General features: G+C 40.3%; 1 protein-coding gene across 2 annotated transcripts in view; it reads right to left on the bottom strand.

Moving 5' to 3' along the window:
• The window catches only part of CSNK2A2 (casein kinase 2 alpha 2), a 36809-nt gene extending 20953 nt beyond the window's left edge, over nt 1-15856 (bottom strand). For both annotated transcript variants that reach the window (XM_025889130.2, XM_073880222.1), the window contains exons 1-3: nt 15641-15856; nt 6163-6264; nt 3746-3796 (exon numbers count right to left, since the gene is read on the bottom strand). In XM_025889130.2, coding sequence (XP_025744915.2) covers nt 3746-3796; nt 6163-6264; nt 15641-15841 — 354 coding nt within the window. In that variant the 5' untranslated portion in view covers nt 15842-15856. The remainder of the gene's footprint in view (nt 1-3745; nt 3797-6162; nt 6265-15640) is intronic.
• Between the last annotated feature and the right edge of the window lie 581 nt (nt 15857-16437).

The raw sequence follows: 16437 nt of genomic DNA, 5'->3' as shown, positions 1-16437 counted from the left end.
CCCATGACCCTGAGATCACGACCTGAGCTAAAACCAAGAGACTAGCGCTCAACCGACTGAGCGACCCAGGGGCCCCTGGAATTTGTACTTCTAATTTGAAAACGATACAGAAGTGAGTTCCATAACCAAGGAACGCAGCTAAGGCGCTGCTTGATGTTGCACAGACTTAAAGCCCACTTACCACCAATCAAGAAAGATAGGAACACATGAAATGAGCAGACTTCCACTCAAGAAGTTGGGGGAAAACAATGAAAACCCAAGAATGAAAACAGTTAAGGAAGAAAGAAGGGAGGAAGAAAGAAAATAATTAAGATAGGAGCAGAAACAAGGAAACATTTGAGCAATAAAACCAAAAACTGGTTCTTTGAAAGTATTAGTAAAAGAGATCTCTAGCAATACTGGCAATTTTTTGAAAAGAGAGAAAAGTCCCAAATAATGTTGAAAATGTAAATGAAAACATAATTATAAACATATTAGTCTTTAAGCCCTAAGAAAATTCTATTAACTTTGTGTAAATAAAATTGAAAGTGGACCTTAGAAATCGTTACCATTCAAACAAACTCACGAAGAGACAAAAAAACCAGGATAAGCCCTTCACTTAGATGTACATTCTGAAAAGGCAAGTATAGTCCAAAGTCTCCCTTCTCTCCCAAAAGACAAGTAGATAATCCCTATTTCATATAAACTTTCAGAGAATAGAAAGGAAGAGCTCAACTTATTTTATGAAGTTAGGATAATCAGGAATCTACAATAAAAGGAAATTATGGATAAAAATTTATGATCAATTACAACCATAAAAAATTCTGAAAAGAACAGGCCGTGGGTTGTATCACTGCTGATTCACCTCTGATACTAAACCTGGGACAAACCTCCTCTGAGCGATACCTTAAATCCAGTTCCTGATACACTTAACAGTAAAATGAAAAAATAAAAACAAGCTTTTCTAATTAGACACAGGACAAAATAAAAAGCCTTCATGAGGACATTAAACTAGCTGACTTCCCTATTTGCGGCCTGTCATACTACCTGGAGCAGAAAATGATGGTCCTGTCATGATCTGCTCTTCCAAAACACGTATTGGCTACCTGATATTTAACAATCTTGTAAGCTGACTAAAATGGCAGGGCTTGCTTGACCACTCACGGGGGCCCTGCAGTGTGATATCGCAGACCAAACACATCCTACCCTGTTTCTTCTTGAAGCTCCTCTAAAGTAACAGTAAAGGAGTGGGGCTTGGGGGATTCACTCCCAATAACTAAGAGAATGGAAGAGATGACAACATCTTGAAGCAAGATAAAAATGTCCAACTGACATAGCAGACCAAATTCTGCCAAGAGCAGAGGGCTCCAGAAGCAGACAGCTGCACATGGAAGAACTCCCGAAAGAACTGGTGACCCCAGGTATCAATGAAAGAGAGTCAACAGATTCAGCTGAAAACAAGAAAACAAGTTTAAAACACCACACTGGAAATGGGGAGTTTCGTGAAAGCGCACATTAACACTCCCCACCGGGCTCCTCTGCTGGAGGCCGGGAGGCTCGCAGCCAGGCTCACATCCTCCAGAAAGGAGCTGACAAGCAGTCATCAGTAATTTCATAACTCTTAAGAGTAGACAGTCAAAAACCATGACATTTCAGACAATTGCAACAGAGACAAAAAGAAGAACACACACACAAAAAAGAATTTGAAAGAAAAACTGAGAAAAGACTACAAGAAGAAAACATGGGGTGGGGGAGAAAACCCACACATTCTCAGTGAGAGAACAGAAGATATTACATAAAAGAACAGGACACTACTTTTAAAAGTTCTGAGAACAGAACAGAGCTAAGAGATGAAGTCTAACATTTGAATGAGTTCTAGAAAGTGAGAACAAAGAAGGGAAGAAAATCAAAGAATGTCAAAAATACTGTTCTAAAACGGAAGGACGTGAGTTTCTAGATTGAAAAAGCCCAGCAAGTGTCCAGAACAAAAGATAAAAGTGACCCATTCGAAGGAACATCATTGTGAAATTTCACAGACTGCGACGGAAGAGAAAATCCTAAAAGCTTTCCAAAGAAAAAACCAAAACCCAAAACAGATCACATAAGGAGAAACCAGAATGGCTTCAGTGGTAATAATGGAAAAAGCTCTTCAAAATTCTGAGAAAATTATTAGTTACAACCCAGAATTCTATGCCATGGCAAGTCCATTAATTAGGAAGATAAAATAAAAATGTTTTCAGATACACAAGCCTCAGAAAACATAAATTTTCCAAGATGTCTTTAAAGAAAGCTCCTAGAGAATGTGTGCCATTAAAACATCCTTTTGAGAGTTAAGATGCAAAAGAAGTAAGATTTCTCCAGGGAGTTAAAAATTCCTGCTAACCCATCTTCTGCATGCTGTTAAATCCACAGGGCAGCTGTCAATTTAAGAAACACAAAATGCTGAAGTGAAAATTTTATATGTGTCGCCAGACAACTGGTAAAAACTCATTAAGGAAGCAGTAGCATTTAAAATTTAGGCATTTCATATGAAGTTTCATTAAGACCAGCTTTTAAACTTTGGTATTCAGGAAAATGTTCGGTTTCACTAAGAAATGCGCACACCTTGATAAACTTGGGTCATTCACAGCAAAAGTGGGATCAACCATGTGTATCACAAAAAACTCTACTGGCTAAGCACCATCAGGGTGATGAAAACATTTACATGCTACTGTTAAGAGTTCACTGTTGACTTCACCTGTAAGGAGTCACACTAACAAGGAAACTTGTTACACGTGGAAAAGCTACACTGTATATAAAACTTGCTTATTGTTTCATAAATTATAGTCCCCACGTTTATTTTCCACTAATTAACCCTATGTTGTTTTAGAGTGATTACCTAAGAAAAATTAAATGTGAGATAAAGCTCTTTTATTTTCACCCAAAAGCTTCACTCCTGATACCAGCATTTTTCAACTGCTGATGTGATTTTGGCCCTAACTTCCATCACAACAAAATCACAAGTCTTTGATTCATTGACAGAGTATTATAATAACCTAAAAGCTCCCCAAACACCCCTCAAAATCAACACCACTATTTTGTTCTTATATTGGTTTTCATGTTACGTTCTACCATGTCCAGAATAACTGGCCCCAAAAACCTTACCAGAAGTTAAGGTTGTAGTGTCTGAACTATTAATAATAAAAAAAACTCTTGAAAAAACCAGCTTAAAATCATGCTTTTAGAAGAACACATTAAGTCTAAATTAACATGCATTACAAGAAATGTAAATAACCCAGGATAGGGCTTTTCTAAAGCACAGCGACACTTAACTACCTTTTCTGTGTCATTTGCTTTGTATACAGTGTTCGTGAACACACACACACTCTTGACAGCTTGAATCCCATGTCCTGCTTCTTTTCACATGAGCCCTGTATCCGTTTACCACTTCCTATCAACAAGGGAAGATTCCTATGCAAATCAAATATCTACTTAAAACAATGTTGTGTAAAACAGGAGTGTTATAGATGAGGCATTAGCTTAGACCCAGCCCAGCAGCTATTCCCAGAGTAAGCAAGGCAAAGGGTGATGAGTAATTTCACCAAATGCAAGAACCCTACCCACTTTCTGCATCCTATACTCATGCGGTAAGGAATCCGATTTGTTACTTCCCACTCTCACCAAGGCCTTTTCCTGGCCCCCTTTTGTTCTGGAGTAACCACAGTACTTATCGCCACCTGCCCATCCCCCATTAACCCCATGCCAGAAAGAAAAAGCATATACGCACCTTAAAATCTGTATTATTGATATATTCAAATACCAAAGCTGGGGTCTTTGACTGAAAGAGAGAAGAGTAATGCCTTATAAGTATTCAAACAATAAACGTGCTTTGTTTCTGTTGTACCGATCCATCCCCAAATCCCACTTAAATGAAAACGGGATTCACTCATCAGGGAGAGCCTATTAAGAAAGTATTCTCTTGAGACTATGTGTCTGGAATTTGCTTCGAAATAAGTGGGGATGGTGGGCGGTGGGAAAGTGGGTGGCAGGGGGGTGAAACAAAATTGGCCACGAGGTTGTGGCACTGCTAAAGATGAGTGATGTGTGCAGGGAGGTTCATTATCTTATTCACTTTACTTTCGTAAATGGTTGACATTTTTCATAAGGTTCTTCTTCTTCTTCTTCTTCTTTTTTTAAAGGAGATGTATTCTCTGACCAACCTGTCTGTGGGCCTGGCACATTATGTGAAGAATTATACTCTGCAGTGTTCCAGTCTGCCAACCACAAAAGGAGTGACATGTTTTCATCTTGGTTTAGCGAGCCAGATGCATTTTACAGAATTATCATTTGTCGTGGGAATCTATCGTAGGCCTTTTCAGGATCCAAAAGGAAAATATCTATGATTATCAGTAGGCTATAATGTGAAACTACTGCCTTGGCTAGAGACCACTAGAGAATGTCTCAATTTACAAGGTAGATGTGTTTCCCTGCACCCCCCAAAATCATACTCATTTAATGCAATGAGTACCAAATGTCTAATATTTCCTTGTATAAATTTTTCAAACGTCAGATTTACTTAAGTAAGGTAAAATAATGCTCATTAGCAGTAATAAGCTTTCAAATTTAAGAGAAAAGCAGGGGCTTAAAGGGTTATAGAAAGAAAATCACCTTGGAAAACTTTATGGCTGGGACGTTTTGCTCAAGGAAGCAGGTAAAAGTTACCCAGGAAACAGGGTACAGTACATGCACACGGGGCTTTGTCCGAACGAGCAGCAGTCCCAGCAGCGCTGGTCAAAGGGTTCCTCACTAGCCCGAAGGGTACAGGGGTACAGGGCTTCGTCAAGACCACCAGATCTCTCTACTGCCTGGGAGTGAGCCCATCTCCCTACAAGTTAGGGGAGGAGGGCTCTCCCCTTGGTTTTCATCCAATTTTAATTTACTTGTGTTCCACATTATATAAAACACACACATGCCTTAAGCAACACATTACAGTTATCAGTAAGACAAGTATCATTGAGTTCTATTAACTTAAAAAAAAAGCCAAAATGCAGAGGCCACTGGTACAACAGTAATATGTACTGGCTCACACTGCAGGCCGTTTTCAAAGATGATAGAGTCCAGAGTTAGTCATTCTAAAATCAATCTGAGCTCCTCGGGCCGGGATATATTTTTAATGCCAATTAGCTAGAATCTAGCTTACAACCATTCTTCTCAGTCTTTTTAGGGTCCCAAAGGCAAAATTTTCCTTATTCTTCAGTTTAATGATCCTGTGTGATCTTGAGCGAATTACTGAACCTCCCTAGCCTTCAGTTGTCCTATCTGTACAATGTAACAATGTGGCCCAATAATAGCACCTACTCCAGTGGATTGTTGAGGACTGTGTGAGGTCCCGAACAGTGCCGGCGCACAGTAAGCGGCATGTTCGCTAGCACACTGTTTCTTTATCATGTCTTCAGCAGACAGAAGCGAAGACCCACCTCTTACACGAAACGCTAGCATGGGAGGCTAGGAAAACAGGTGAGGTAGAACAGAGGAAGAACAGAAATGGGATGGGAGGTGGTACATAAAAACTTTAGCTAATCATAAAGTTTACTCCCCAAGAAGAGAAAACAAAATTAAAGAGCACATCTAAAATGGCTACAAAGTAAGCATTTTTAACAAAAACAGTTTAGTTGTATCAGCATATACAATGTGAGCCCCAGGGACAGACAGTGAATTAAGGCCTAGGATGAGAAACAGCAAGATGCCTTCCTCAAGGGGTCTGTGGGCTGTGATCTCTATGCCAGGTGTCCACGTGGAGATAGGAGATATTCGGTATTTCCTTCTATAAGCCCAGACTTTCAGATGTCAGGCTTACTTAAGTGAAGCAAAATAAGGCTAATTGGTGGTAATAAGCTTTCAAAACTGGAAGAAAAGTTGGGGCTTAAAGAAGACATTCAGCGAACATTTGTGGGCTAAATCAGAATGAGCTAATAAACTTGGGATAGGAATTTTTCTATACACACTTTTAGGTTCCATAAAAGTGGTGGTGGCTACTTCATCTTTGGGCCACCATGATTTTTTGTGGTTTTCAAAACTACTCAGTAGTAAAGATGAACACAGTCATTCCCACTATGTAATGTTTCTCATTATTTTGACATTCTGTGTCACACCACACAGGCACGCACGCACTCACTTTCTCTTTCTCCCCCGTCAGGCACCTACCACAGGGTCCTTCACAGTGTCAATCAGCTTAATGATATTTGTTCCACCACGAAGGTTCTCCAGAATCTTAACCTCTCGTTTTATCTTCTTTTTCTTCACTGGCTTAAATACACAAGAGTAATCAGAAGTGAGATTCCTTTTGAAGTTAATAAATAAAACCTTAAAACGTCAGCTAATCGAGGGCCTATTGTGCTATCTTGCACACAATGTTAGAGAGTGTGTCTAAATTAGAAAAAAGAAATCAAGATAAAAGTGGGGCTTGCCCTTGAGAATGTTTAAGATTAAGTTAAACACAGACTCATATAGCATATGTGTCAGATCTTTAGGTAGTTACATTTAGGGCACTTACAAATTTTGAACACCCATGTCATACTTTAAAAATAAAATGCTTTTCTAGATAACTGCCAAATGCAACGCGTGCTACAGCTCTGAACAGCTGTATATCATGCACTTGCAAACAGAAAAAAATGAAACAAAATGGTGAGACACCTGCTCTTCCAATGAGTTACATGTAATTTTGTCTTCCAGGAGCGAAGACCAGTTCATGGACATCAAGTTACAAACTTGTTTCCCAGCTGCTGGCTCCCATTTCCTGTTGCCACTCCCATTTCCTCAACATCTAGAATCTGAAATCAGCACAGAGCCACTAAAACTACCCAACACATACCACTCCTAAAGAAAGAAATGATGGATCAGCAAAGGAGAAAACGGATCTCTGATCCAGTACTGACTGGAAACCTCTACTTGCTAACCTGTCCATCTGCTGGATAGAAAAATTAAAGATTGCAATCAGAAATACTAGCATTACAGGTGTTATTTGTCTTAAAGAATTTGAGGAATGTAAGTAGTTCTGGAACAACAGACAGACACATCACAATCAGTTACGTTTTATAAAGTACTTAGAACACTTGACTGGCATGTAGTAAGCACTCAATAAATAAATAAATTATTTTGTTTTTAGTTAGTGACAAACACAAAATTCCTATGTAGTGGACTCAGCCTAGTTGAACCCTTTGCCCAAGGTCCCACAGCTGACAATGAAGGGTGGGGGAAGGATTACGATCTAGACAGTGACTCTGTAGGCCTCCCTCTTGGCCACGGTGCTCTCATTTCCCAAGTGCAGCTATGAGCGAAGGTGAACTAGGGAAAAGGAGTTCTCCATCATCGAGACACTAGACACAGTTCTGATACCACAGGCAAAGAGAGTCCAATGGGTTTTCAATGAAATAAGATTTTAAAAGCCTGTGTGTGTATGGTGGTGGGAGGGGAGATATATACATGCCAGAGACACCGTCATCTTTTGTTGGTCACTAAGCTACAGCTTTGAACACATAACAAAACAGAGGGAGATTATGAAACAACACAGAGCACCTGCATCACCTTTAACAGGGTGCTTGACTGACAGGCTGGGATCTAGCTGCATTCTTCCAAGCCCGCTGCCACACTCATGTCCACTCCGCTTTGTCAGGGTTCCCGGGAGAGTAGATCTGGCTACTGTGTCGCTCTCCCACTTCCACTTAGGTATCGTACTCATTCCCTTTTTCATAATTAGGGAGCTCAAGACTTTGGGGGAAATAAAGCACTCAAACACGAAGTACAACTTGATAAAAAAAAAAAAAAAAACAGCCAGAGAAGGACACACTACAGAATAGGCTTCAAAAATGTCAGTATCAGGAAACAGAATCAACAACTGTTCCAGATTAAAAAGATATGACAACTGAATGTAACACATGACCTGGGATTTTCTTTTACTATGAAAACATTATATAAGACAATTGGCAAATGAGAACAGGGGCCGTAGATTAGCTAACAGCATTGTATCAATGTTAGTTTCTGATTTTTGATCATGGCACTGTGGGGGTACATAAGAATTGTCCTTGTTTCTAGGAAATGCACACTATAGTAAGGATCACTGTGATTTACTCTCAAGCACATAATTACATACGTTTATACACATATATATGTGTGTTTATATATGAGAGAGAGAAGGCATAAAGCAAATGTTAACATTTGAGAAATCTGAGGGAAGATATATGGGGATTCTTGTAACTTTTCTTTAAGTCTGATGTCAAAAAGTTAAAAGAAAAATAAAAGCTGGCTATTGTATCTATAAATTCAGCCAATGCTACCAGTATATATATATATATATATATATATATTTTTTTTTTTTAAAGGTTTTATTTATTTATTTGACAGAGAGAAACACAGGGAAAGAGGGAACACAAGCCGGAGGGGGGGTAGAGGGTTCAGAAGCAGGCTTCCCACGGAGCAGGAAGCTGGATATGGGGCTCGATCCCAGGACCTGGAATCATGACCTTAGCCGAAGGCAGACGCTTCTAACGACTGAGCCACCCAGGCGCCCCGCTACCAGTATATTCAATGTAAGAAAATTCTAGAGTTGGAAAGCAGTTACAGATCTGTGAGAGTGGTTACAGAGGAGAAAATACACCAGAGCCAGAGATCTGTATACACCAAAAACCTTGCTCTCCCCCTAATGGTGAATTAGTACAGGGTTAATCCACTAAGTCAGTTGCCTTTATGACAATGCCCCATATAAAGTCTTGCTTTGCCCTCTTGTTAGTCAGCAACAGGTCAGGCAGGCACACAGTTCCTGGACGATGACTCTGAGATTAAGGTATCTCTCATTATGTCCTCAGGTAATTTAGGGAGCAAGGGAGCATATTTTGCTACCCAACTGTCACCTGTCCAACAATTTCCTCACCTAGAGACTGGGGACAGCATGGCAATTCTCAAGTGGCACAATGGACTCACACAGCACCTGGAGTCCTCACATCCTGACAAAAGACCAAGAGATTATAAAAGAAGAAAGTGACCTACAGCCCAGGATACTCCTCCAAAGCATGGACATCTATTCTCTACAGGAACCAGGCCATAGGGAACTCCCTTTAGCCTCAAGCTTATTCTTCTGAACCTGGGAGATGCTCTAGAAGCTAAAAAACCAATGAGCTCCCTGGGAATGAAAGTGATCATTTTAATGCTGTAAACAGAATTAAAGAGAAAAGGCTAGAATTTATAAAGGAAGACCCTTCACATCCTATGGAAAACAGACCAAGGATTTCATGAAAATAAGAATGCTTTGAGCTGTAGCCCAGCGTTTGCATTCATCCACCTGTAGCTACACAGAGAAAATACACACTTCCATCATAGTCTCATCATTTCATCCTGCTAGACAAAGTCTCTCCCAGTTAAGGTTCATTTATTTCAATTCAGAGAATATCTGTTTAAAAGATTCAAAATGAATCAGTTCAGCTGTTTCCCAATATTCTTTTTTACTCAAAGTCTAGTAGAGCAAAATGGCAAAAAGCTTAAAAAAGAAAAAAGAAATTAAAGTATTAAATCAAGTTTCAGTAATAAATGAATTCTGGCACACACCTACAGAGAATGTTTAAAAGGAAAAAACTCAATTTGAAATTTTCTGTGCATGAGCTTAGGAAAGGAAGGAAAGGGAGGGAGGGAAGGAAAAAACAAGAAAGAGAAAGAGAAAGAAAGAGAGACAAAGAGAGGGGGTGGAAGGAAGTTTCCCAAAGGTTTCAGCCCACCTGGTGCAGAGTCCCAGCTATTCAGGACAACCTTGTTCAACATAATCCAAGAGTTAAGATACTACTTCTCTCTCCCTATTGACCAACACTGAAAAACTTAAAAGACAAACTTAGTGATGGGCTGCTTTGTTAATGAAGCCAGTGATCAGTCCTATTTACTTAAGGCTGATTTTTAAAAAGCCAGATCTGAGAATGATTTCAACTACTAGCATTTGATTGTGATTGAATTTGTGAACTAACATATACAAAGGGCATAAGAACAGGCAAAGTCCCATTTTCATTTCTTTCTAAGCACAACTGAATTAATAAATTCAAGACAGGTGGGAAGGTGGTGTAGAACTTCCAAATCTGGAATTACTTTTATTCCAGTGCCACAGTGACAACAGAGTTTCGTCACCTGCAGTAAACAATCACAATGAAAACTGGTTGCCAGGGATGCAGGACAGAGTAAGGAAGAAAAGTTCAGCCTCGATGACAGCATTTATTTTACTACCTTGGGAGCATCTCTCAAATCCACTGCAACTGACCCAAATATAAACATTATCTGAGCAATATTAATTGTTCACAGCAACTCCTCCCTTAATCTTTCAAGTCCCATCTTTCCAGTTACGTTATCGACTCCTTGAGACTGTTTATTGTCAGGGGGGTGGGTGTGTTTTAATTTAAAAAAGCAAGGCATACAGCAGGCCTTTTGAATCTCATCAAGAGTGGTACAATCCTTTCTACTACTGGTTTTGCCCTCTGAAATCATTCACGTGGCCCAACTGAAATATTGTTTTTAGAACCATACTTTATTGCTTTCTAAGTGCCAGGCACTGTTTTAAGCACATTTAATCCACTTTTAATAGTATTTTGAGAGGAGTTACTATTGGAGCACTTTTACATGAGGACGCTGAGGCAGAGTTTAAATAACTGCTCAAGGTCACAGAGCCGCAGTGTTGGGAATGCCCATCTGATCGCAGGCAGTCTACTTCCAGGACCACTTTTGGGAAAGGAGCCCTGTGTAGATGACTAAAACACTGTCATCTACCTACCCATCTCTCCAGATCTCATTTAATTCTCCCAACAACCTATGAGTTCCACAAGAAACATATATCCATTTTATTGATAGGAAAAAAGAGTCAACTGGGTATAAATGAAGATGCTGGTTCTAGAACCCAAGTCTCCTGCCCTCCATTTATAGCACTTAACACTATACTGCCCTCATCATGAGGGGACAGATCCTAAAATCAGGCTCTAGAAAGTATCTACAGCCACACTATACACATGAAAATGGGTCCTCTATGTCAAGATATTCTTTTTACAAATGGCTCACTCTCCAACCCTAATATATTAGAGGGATAAAGTTGGCACCCATATCTGGCAAGTCATCATGATGAGGGAACTGTATGGGTTAAAAAAGTATAAAAACACTGGTTATTGTGGCTTCAAACCAAGAGAGCAAAATAACATTTCACTTATGCATTCACCATGCTGCTGCAGACCCAAACCAGAGAGCCCCTGGCTGGGTCCCTATAGTTCTCTGGGTATTCATCTGTTCCGCACTCCATCTAGTACCTGTCCAAGTCAAGCATTTCCTTCCAGAAGAATCCCAATCCCCAAAACCATTAGGAACAAATTCATTTGATTTCTAGTGAGTGTTTATCCATCTTTCCAGTACAGTTCAACACCTCAAGAAGTCAAATACCCAGCAAATGTCCTAACTGCTTCTCACATCTACAAGATCCATGAGAGGGGCAGAAGACCAGGACCCTAGTGCTTACATCCCCTAACCATGTGACTCTGAGCAAACGGCATGCTCTGAGTCTCAGTTTATCTGTAAAAAGGGTTTGGGTTCTAAGGTTTCTCTGCTCCCTTATTTCATGATTCTGTTTCACTGCACTCTCAAACTCAGACCCTACAACCGCAATATTGGAAACAGCAATGACTAGGGCGACTGGGTGGCTCAGCTGGTTGGGTATCCGACTCTTGGTTTCAGTTCAGGTCATGATCTCGGGGTCGTGAGATGGAGCTCCATATCAGGTTCCGCACTCAGTGAGGAGTCTGCTTGATATACTCTCTCCCTCTGCCCCCCCCCCACTCTGCTTGTACTTGCATGCGCACACACCATCTCTATCAAATAAAATAAATAAGTTTTTTAAAAAAATATTTTACTTATTTATTTGACAGAGAGCAAGCACAAGTAGGTGGAGCAGCAGGGAGAGGGAGAGGGAGAAGCAGTCTCCTCGCTAAGTGGGGAGCCTGATGTGGGGCCCGATCCCAGGACCCTGGGATCATGACCTGAGCCAAAGGCAGATGCCTAACGACTGAGCCACCCAGGTGCCCCAAATAAATAAAATCTTAAAAGAAAAAAGAAACAGAAATTCATATTATTTTTGATGTTAGTAACACTTTCATAATACCATTTTAACTACTTTTATACCGTAAGACATTTGTGGGAACTAAAAAAAAAAAAAAAAAAAATCACAAAAACTTTAGATAAATTAATACTAATGTCTTGCTTCAGGAAGATGATGTCTTGGTACATTTGCCTAACAAAGTACCTGGAGGGAAAAATACTACCATCGGAGAAAGCAGAAATAAAGGAGAAAGCCCTGCACCAGCATGAGCAAACATCACTTTGATACAACCAAGGAGTCGCCTGCTCACTCTGAAGTAACCCCACAAGATGGGTCATTGGCAGGCCTCCCATCCTTCTTTTAACACCACCTCCTCACCTCACATTTTAGAAACTTCTACAAATATGTTAAGCCCACTTAAAAAGTAAACTTGTATTACCACCATTCCTTGTTTTAATCTTGAGAACTGACCTCCGGGGGAAAAATGGATTTGCCCAACTCTTTATGAAATAAGACTACCAACAGACTACCAACTCATTCTCTTATATGAGAATTTCCAAGTCAGGGCAGCATGGGTTCAAAACACTGTACACGTTTATTTAAAAATGGTATTGCTCTTCACTTCTATTTAGGAAACAGTAGTTTTCACTTGAAGGATCCCAAGAAGAGCTGAAATCCATACATAGGTGGTGCCCAAAAAATGCTACAAGTTGTCCGAAATGGCCAAATGCTTTTATTTCTGTGTATACCTTCCTAAGAGGTACTACAAAGGAACTGAGCAATGGATTGTTCAGAATCAAAAGGAACTTTCAGCACTAAAGTGGATTTCTGCCCTCCTGTTAACCCTTCCCACCCACCCTCTTTTTTTTTTCCTCCTCAAAACAATTTTGGCCAAAAAAGATATAACCTTCCTATTGACTGGAACATTTAAAAAATTTCAACTTCAGAATTTCACTTCAAAATAGACAGTAAAATTTTGCTCACCAACTTCTAAATTCCTAAAACCTCTTAAGAGCTCCAATATGTTTTGACTAAAAAAAATCTATGGATACAAATTAAATGATAGAATTCCTCTGTGGTCATTCTCCATCTGACTATCCTCATATACTGGAAAGAACTGAAGGAAAATGTTACTGACCAAAGGGGAAGACAGCCCTGTCTTCAAGGAATATACCTTATATCTCCGTCACTGTGTGTACATGAATACATAAGTTCCTTCCTGCCGTTGAAATACAGTAGGCCTTTTATGAAGAGGAAGTTTTTTCTAAATTCCTCTAAATTATGAGCAGCTGGTACTCTGCTAAGGACCTAATTTCCTATGACCAAACACCGTAACAGCAGATATTAGTCATAACTTATCTGAATAGGAGTGCACAACTTGGGATCAAGACCCTGTCCTTTTTTAAAAACAAACAAACAATACTTTTAATCCACTTTAATTCAGCCTGTGAAAACGAGAAAACCACAATACCATTAGTAGATTCTTACCCCATCCTTCAGATAGAACAAAATCAGGATAGAAATGCCACAGGGCTTTGGGGAAAAAAAAAAAAAAGTGAGGGTGGTTTTCACCAGTGGCAACGACGTTGGTTCAGGCTGTACCCTGAAAAGAACTTGTATGGAAAAGATACAAGGAACACTTCATTAACTAGAGCATCCAAGGAGCCTCCCAAGTCTTATTCCAGAACACGGGAACTTATTCTGAAGATCTTACAAGCCCATGCTAAAATGAGGAAAGAGAGGAAGACGTAGGAAACAGGAGTTCTGGCTAAGGATCATTTCTACACAGTGGTATCAAGTAAGTTTTACTGTGCCTAGGTTTCTCGTCTGTAAAAATAACCTTCAGCTTCCTTGTTGGGTTCCCTAAACATATCCTGTGAATCTTTAGGGGGAAAACTATCCAGGAACGGATGCTATGAAGATCTCTAGAAGGAAGACTAAAGAGCAACTCGATGTTCTCTTGCATGAATGTGCTGTCACTTATATATATATATATATATATATATACCTAAAGGTCATTCCTCCAAAAAAGACACCACAGGAAGTTACACACGTATTCTAAAAATGCTGCTATTGCATAAAAGTTTATTTTTCTGAACTTGTTCTGGAGTCAGCAGTTCATTCTTCCAAATGCACAGCAGTGGAATATGGATATTCCTAAGTTCAACTTATGCCTTGCTCACTTCCTAGAAAGATTTTAAGCAGCTTATATTAAAAACATTTATGCTTATGTATAAAGGAAAAAATCATATGGCTTACCCAGGTGACTTCCCTGAAGGGAACATTTCTTTAAATATTTACGCTTGTAAAGAAAAAAAAAAAAAAGACCATGTGACTTTTCAGGTCCAGTTCACATTTGGGGAAGAGGGGAGTCAAACTCCACATCTTCAGTATCAATTCCTCACTTCTCACCCCCAGTGCCTCTGAGGGCACAGATAACTTTGCCTACTTCTGTCTACTGCAACTCTGCTTCTGCATCACTAGGCTCGGGTGGTACTAACAGAGCTGATCACTTTTCTGAAAACTGATTTTCAGACAGCGTAAGCCTGACCCCTCATGCTAACGAGGGACACAGCTACCCTAACTCTATCCTTAAGACACAAAAACAGCTTTCCAATCCCATATCCTTATTCACGGAGCCTGTCCAAAATGGCCACATTGGAAATCTTGCATATGCAAAAGTGCTAATATTAATCATTCTTTAGTCTTTTCGATATTTCACTGAATGACATGCACACACATTAAATGATCTGGCAACGATGAAGACCCTTCCCGGAGCCTAGAATTACCCTTTTTTTTTTTAGTACACCCTATAAAATATTATTAAAGCCATCCAACCAGTTACCTGAACGAGAATTTAGCCAACTCTTCATGCTCATTAAGATCATGTCTTCACCAAAGAGACAACAAAAGGTGTATCTTTATCAAACTTGGCGCAACTAAACCAGACACAAAGACTGTTTCAACTATTAATTTTAGCGATTGTAAGCATACTCTTCTACTGCTCCCAATTTCACTTTTACTATCTGATAAGCAACAGTGAACCTTCTGGGCACTATTGGTTCACCGTATCCAACCCCACCTGACACACTTTTACTGCCAAAGGAGACGAATCAATTGATCATCCGCTGAGGTGTTTCTACCCAAGCTTCAAACTCATCTTTGGAGCTGCTCTAATTTCTTCCAACTTTCTTTCTGGAATCACTTTAAGCACCAAGGGTAACAAACTCCGTGCTCAAGGAGCCCTTGAATTGATAGGATCTTCACTGGAAAAACTTTTCTTTCATACGAATCCCTATTTCTTTTTGTAACAAATGGACCCCTTTGGAATTTTCACTTTGGGAGACCACAGTGACATTTCAGGACAAGTATGTTCCTGAACGATCATGCTTTGATTTCAAACAGGTCTACATACTTTCTTCAAAGGAAGAAGGAAAACAGGTGGGAGGAGTAGCAGCAAAGGGACATCAGACAGAAGATGTGTGAGATGAGAGCGTGCACTGCTCATTCTACAATGTGGCTGGAGTTTACCTCGGGACCCGTGAACAAAATTTTTAATGCCACTCATAAGGCACTCACCTTGAGAATTTTTACAACCACTCTCTCATTGTTGGTGATGTTAATGGCCTCAAATACTTCACTATACTTTCCCCGACCAAGTTTTCGAACCAGCTGGTAATCATCTTGATTACTGTGAAAGGCAAGAGTGACACATAAATGCCAGGACTTGGGATTAACCAAGCCTATGCCCACTATATACCCCCATCCAGTCACTTCCATTAATCAAGCATTGGAAACGTCTATACATCAGGACACAACTCATTCCCTAAATGAAAGCCACAACATAAACTTGGCTCCTTTCACTCTGCTCACAGCTCCTAACCTAATTGGTCAATCACAACTTGGGGAGCAGAGGTAGGAAGGCACGGCTCTGAGCCAATCTAGAAGGGTGAGCAAAGCATCCATCCTGGGGGCTCGGAGGGTGCCCCACTGCCTGGGGCTCCACAGCAAATGCCTTATACCTCACACCCCAAAGGTAGACAGCGCCTGCTTTGAGAATGTGGATGTCTTTAAAAGATTTCCTCCCACCCAGCCTCATTTCAAAAACTAAAAAGGCAGAGAATTTTAATAGCTCCAGAGGACAGCTGCTGACTGCCCACCCCAAATAGAAACCCAGAAGTGTAAGGAGGAAGGGCTGCTCTCTCATTTTCATAAGGCTTCAGTCCCTGGACCCTACACTTCTCAGTAAGAAAGCATTCTTTGGGGTAAGGGGGAGAGAGGGGTGCGCAAGGCGGGGAAAAAGGGGGACAGGGAGACGAGGACATGTGCAGCGGGGGGGGGGGGGGGAGGGGGCTCTGCCTCCCACCCCAGACCCG

The sequence above is a fragment of the Callorhinus ursinus genome, unplaced genomic scaffold (genome assembly GCF_003265705.2).
Source record: "Callorhinus ursinus isolate GAN/ISIS: 27379988/994484 unplaced genomic scaffold, GSC_fseal_2.0 scaffold37, whole genome shotgun sequence".
Lineage (NCBI taxonomy): Eukaryota > Metazoa > Chordata > Mammalia > Carnivora > Otariidae > Callorhinus > Callorhinus ursinus.
The sequence above is the reverse complement of the archived record's forward strand: the minus strand, read 5'-3'. Positions and strand labels throughout refer to the sequence as shown.